This window comes from Corvus brachyrhynchos, unplaced genomic scaffold (genome assembly GCF_000691975.1).
Source record: "Corvus brachyrhynchos isolate BGI_N302 unplaced genomic scaffold, ASM69197v1 scaffold56, whole genome shotgun sequence".
Lineage (NCBI taxonomy): Eukaryota > Metazoa > Chordata > Aves > Passeriformes > Corvidae > Corvus > Corvus brachyrhynchos.
The window spans coordinates 4,780,881-4,785,865 of NW_008238664.1; the positions used below are offsets into that span (position 1 = coordinate 4,780,881).

The 4,985-nt window shown below is 49.6% G+C and overlaps 1 protein-coding gene across 1 annotated transcript in view; it reads right to left on the reverse strand.

The window, feature by feature from the left end:
• Positions 1 to 1,510: 1,510 nt before the first annotated feature.
• PDGFB (platelet derived growth factor subunit B) overlaps positions 1,511 to 4,985 on the reverse strand; it is a 17,599-nt gene continuing 14,124 nt past the window's right edge. The window contains exons 6-7 of the mRNA XM_008636618.2: positions 4,876 to 4,985; positions 1,511 to 3,660 (exon numbers count right to left, since the gene is read on the reverse strand). Of these exons, the coding sequence (XP_008634840.2) occupies positions 4,909 to 4,985 (77 nt within the window). The 3' untranslated portion in view covers positions 1,511 to 3,660; positions 4,876 to 4,908. The remainder of the gene's footprint in view (positions 3,661 to 4,875) is intronic.

A 4,985-nucleotide genomic window follows, 5' to 3' on the forward strand; every position in this document is an offset into this window, starting at 1 on the left:
CCAAAACTAGGTAAAGCAGCAGCTGAGCAATTAAACCAGGGACACTGCCAAAAGTCCCCGGCTCCTCTGAGATCACCTGTAGCACTGGGTGCACTAAGCTGGCATCCCCACACGGAGACACTTTCCAGCAGCATGCTGCCAGGATTTATTTCCTGAGCCTGGCTTTTCAGGGTGGGTGTAAACCACCTGCTCCAGCCTTCAGAAGTGGCACAGGTCCCTCCTGCCCGTGCTCCAGGCTGAGCTGTGCTGAATGTGCACCAGGGTGCTGTGGTGAGTGAGCAGGCTCTGAGCAAGCCCCTGGGCAAGCAGCTGGTGCACGTGGGTGCCAGGCACTGGGCAGGGGGTGGCTCCTGGTGCCAGGGCTTGCAACCTTTCAGCACCAGTTCATTCCAAGCTGTTAAATGCAGAGATCACACTTGTGGATGGGGTTGCCCGGGGACCTCCATGGACAGGCAGTGTGCCAGACCCTGGGACACCGAGCCCTTCCTCCCACTCCCCAGTCCAGGATGATGCTCCCATGCTTCCTGTGCCTCGTACACCTCTTCGCACCCTTTTCTTCTCAAAGTCCCTGCTGACAGGCCCTCAAGCCCAAAGAAATCTCATGCCAAGAACTAATCTCTTTCTTTTCCCTGAATTATCCTCTGGAAACCAAAGTGGGGATTGGGATTTTGCCTGTGTTTTCATTCTTGGGGGCAGATAGACCTCACTGTTACTCCTTCCCTTTGGAGGATCAGAGAAAACATGTCATCACCCCAAAATGAACCATGTCCAGCAAGGTGCACACCTGTGAGTGTCAAGCTTGTCCTTTAAGGACACCCTGGCTTACTCCTACACACTGATGTCCCCGGGTTCGCCACTGCAGCACAAGTCTCCACGTGGGTCTATGATCCTCAGAGCTGAGCCATGGACTGTGCTGTGCACATGCTGGGGGGATCCCAAAATTGAGGCACAGGGCAGGACATGCCTTTGCTCCCCACAGCATGGCACCCAAGTGCCAGATGTGTGATACCTCCCTTGCTGGGAGGAAAGGGAAATGCAGCGGCCTTTCCGACCAAGGGACGGACTGCTGTTGTCTAGACGATGTGACTGAGGAGGGAAGGGGCCAACTGTTTGTACAGCTTTGGGAAGTGTAAACAGTGCTGACTGTCCCAAGCCCTTCAAAGCAGAGGAATCCGGAGATGGGATGAAAGCACAGGGAAATTCTGGCCGGGTGTCCTAGCAGAGCAGCTCAGGAGAAGGGGACCTCTTCAAGACATAAACTCCAGCACCCGAGTCATTTCAAACCAGCCCAAGAGAGGAAGGAGGAGCACAGCACGGCTGGCTGTGGGCAGGGCTGTGTGTGGGCTCTCAGGACTTTCCCAGCTTTGGTGCTTCTCTGTGTAATCTCAGAACAAGTGTCCTGAAAAGGAAACTGGAGGCCCTGGAAATCCTGCTGTGCCCTGCAGTGAGCTGGTTTGGCCTCTGCTTTTCATTCAGCTCACAAAAGAAAGAGAAAATGCTGTTCAAGAGGTGATTTCCTTTTTTTCTTTTTTTTTTTTTTTACAACTTTAAATACAGTACTGAGTATAAATTAATCTTACATTTAAAAAAAGGCAAAAAAATTTAAAATAAAATAAAACAAAACCTCACCTTATTTACAAACCAAAAGAAACAGATTTTGGAACAGGAAAAGAAAGTGTCTTAAGACTTGAGGGCTTGGGGGCGGAGGGAGGGAGCAACGTGCTGCCTTGGCAGTGGTACGAGAAGTGCTCTGGGCTTGCAGGAGGTGAGGACTGGGTCCCTCCACAACTTGTAACAGCTCCCAGGCTGTGGCTTTGGCTACTTGCCCCATCTCCCTCCAGAGTTTTGCCCCACAACAGGGGTGTGTGTGTGTGCAAGGGGAGAAGCGCCGTGTGATTGCTCTGGGCAGGCGTTTTCTTCATGTATAACTGCAGTGCCCAGCACAGCACAATCCAAGACCCTGACTCCAAGGTGATGCTGGGAATTTCCATCATATGTAACAAGTCTGCTAATGGTTACTGATTATTACCTGTGCAAAACCAGCCCCTGCCCACACAGTCCTCCTCCCTCCTCGAAGACAGGCAGTGGCCCAGGAGGGACTCTACAACTGACCCTCCAGTTGTTCTCTGAGTCCTCCTCACTTAGAAGAGCTCCTTTCTGTCTCAGATGGCGGCTGCCAGCTGTGAAGACCATCCTCATTTCTTTCTCTATACCTACACAGAACTGTCCACATCATGGATCAACTTCCAAGTGGGCTGGGAACATCTAATGGGTAAAGATCAAGGAGGAGCTTGAGTGGGAAAATGTGAGGAAAATGATGGGAGATGTGGGGACATTGGCAGGGAGAGATTAGTGGAGGCATAATATGCAGGACATTCAGGAAAGGGTTAAAAACCTCGTGGGAATGACATGATTCTGCTTTCAAGACCACAGAGCAGGCAAGGACAGCTCACTGAGATTAAGTCATGCTTCTAAGTTTGGCTGTCCTTGGTGTTGTTGTGGTGCCACTTCACCTCCTGCAAGGAAGTTGTGCTGGGGGGGTGGTGCAGAGTGAGAGAAAAGGGTAACAAGAAAGAGAGAGATCAGATGATGCCTCTGCCTGCCCCGTCCCCGGCCTCGCAGGCACGTTGCAGCAACCGTGGGCTTTTCTGCCAGCCCAGTGAAGCCAATGCATGCACGTGCCTCTGAGCTTCCTGCCACTGGGGAATGAAATCCATTTAAGAACATATATATATATATTTTTATATATGTATGTATAAATACACATACACACGCACACGCACGCACACGTATATATATATATATACACACACACACGTATACACACGCACACATACAGAGTGAATTTAAAAAATAATTTGAGTCCAAGCCTGGAAAGTTGAATTCTCCACCAGCATGTGCAAAGATGGCTCCCCTTGGCAGGGGCCGGGGGTGTGGAGACGATTCTGCCACCATGTGCTCCTTCCCCACGATCCAAACACCTTCCAGTCAGCACCAGGAGCAGGGAGGGAAAGGGAGTGGGGGAATGCATTTGGCTTCTTTGTTTTGTTTCTTTGCTTGTTTGCTCTGTTCCCCGAGATGTTGTACACCTTAGTGGTTTTGGTTTTCTTTTTTAAAATAAAATATACACACGCACGTTAAAAATATATATCTGTCCAGGTAGGGCGATAAAAGTCCTTAGTGCATTTTCCATCATTGGTCGCCGCTCGCAATCTGAGATTTGCCTGTTTCCAAAAGGTAGGTCCAGTGCAAGTGTAGATCTCAGCTGGGCCCCCCAGCCTTACCAGAAGCACGAGGGAAAGGCAGAATATTCCCCTTCCGGCCTCTGTCCATCTGTTTTTCTCCTTCCCTTGGAAGAAATTGGACCCACTTTCCTTTTCACATTTTCCATCCTGTCCTCTGTAGCAGGGAAGAAATTGTCCTGTTCTCATCACAAGTTGTGGCTGTTGGTGTTCACGGTTTTATTTGTACTTTGTTCTTTTCTCATAATTTAAAATTATGCTAATAAATGAAAGGGAGGCTTTGGTGGGAGAAGGTCCACTGATGGAAAGGGAAGCACCAATTGCCGTCTGAATCAGACGTCGAGGCAGATGGACAAAGAGGAAAAGTTATCATTCCAAGGACCCCATGGGGGCAATACAGCAAATATATTAAATAAACCTGGAAGTGAAACAAAACCAGACACAGCATTAGAACATGTAACCTTTTGCCCCCTGCAGCTCCCCTCCTATCCCCTTTTCTCCTCTGGAAGTATTTCTGCTAAAGTGCCAGATTAGAAGCCTGGGAGGACTTCTGACCTCCTCTATTTTTTCCCCTGAACAGCTTGAGCCAGAGCTGAGATTTGCATGGGTTTGCATTATTTCTACCCTGGGAACTTTAGGCTGGCCAGGAGAATCCTGGGATAATCAGAGCCCTTGTAGTGCTAAGCGTGGGAATCCCAGTCTCAAGACACTGCCCGGTGCCCCTTGTCCTCAGCTCCTGAAATGCCACACATGGAAGCCTGCTGTCCCCTCTCCTGGGGTGAGAGGAGTGAATGTGAAGTTACTGGCCCGGTCTTATTCAAGTGGCTGCAGCAGAGCTGGAACTGCTGAGCCATGGGCCAGGGCTCTCCCTGTTAAGCTGTGTCGCCTCTCTCTAAATTCAGTCTGCACCCTGACTACTCTTTCCAAAAATTTCCCTCTCTTCTGCACCTTTTCCTCTCATGGGGAACCAGGGCTTAGTCTCCTTTCCCTTGTACCAGTGGAATTCTTCTGATGATGAGGGAATTACTCCTGTTTACACAAGTCATGGAGAGAAGAATCAGACCCTGGCCTGACAAAGTCCAGGTCTCTTGCCAGAGATTCCAGTTCTCCTTTCCCCTGGTATGACCTTTCTCATGCACATAGGCTTCCCACTAGGAGAGCGATGAACCAAAATTGTTGCTGTTTTTCAGTCTTTCTGCCAACTCAACTAATGAAATAAAAAGAAAAGGGATCCCCAGAGCAACATTAATTCTCTGTTTTCAATGGAGAATCAAGAAAGAAACTAGAACAGGAGTTGCTCCACACAAGAGATGAATTACATGGACTCTGAGGGGATTTAGGCGTAGGGAGAACTCAGGCTTGTTCTCTGCCTGGAAGGGAGGCAGAGAAAGGAGAGGGTGGGGCCTGAGAGCAAGGATGGCTGCAGCATGATCATTCCAACTTTGCAAAGAGCCTTAATTCCATAAATAGAATGCACATGTTGGCAGCCAACCTAGCTGTTCCTCCTCCTTCAACCCAGGTTTTGTCCTGCAGTAGCCCCACACTGAACGAGTGGCCAGTGGTGTGGGAAGGGTCTAAGATGCCGTGTCCCAGGAGGGCATCCCTCCCGACTGGAAAAGGAGCTTGCTGTTACCTGCCTTGTGCTCTCTCTCCCCTGCCAGCACTTCTATGCTATGAGGATTTCTTTCAGCACTTTCTTATCGTTGACGTGCTTGTACTTCTTATGTTTCCTCTTCTGTGCCG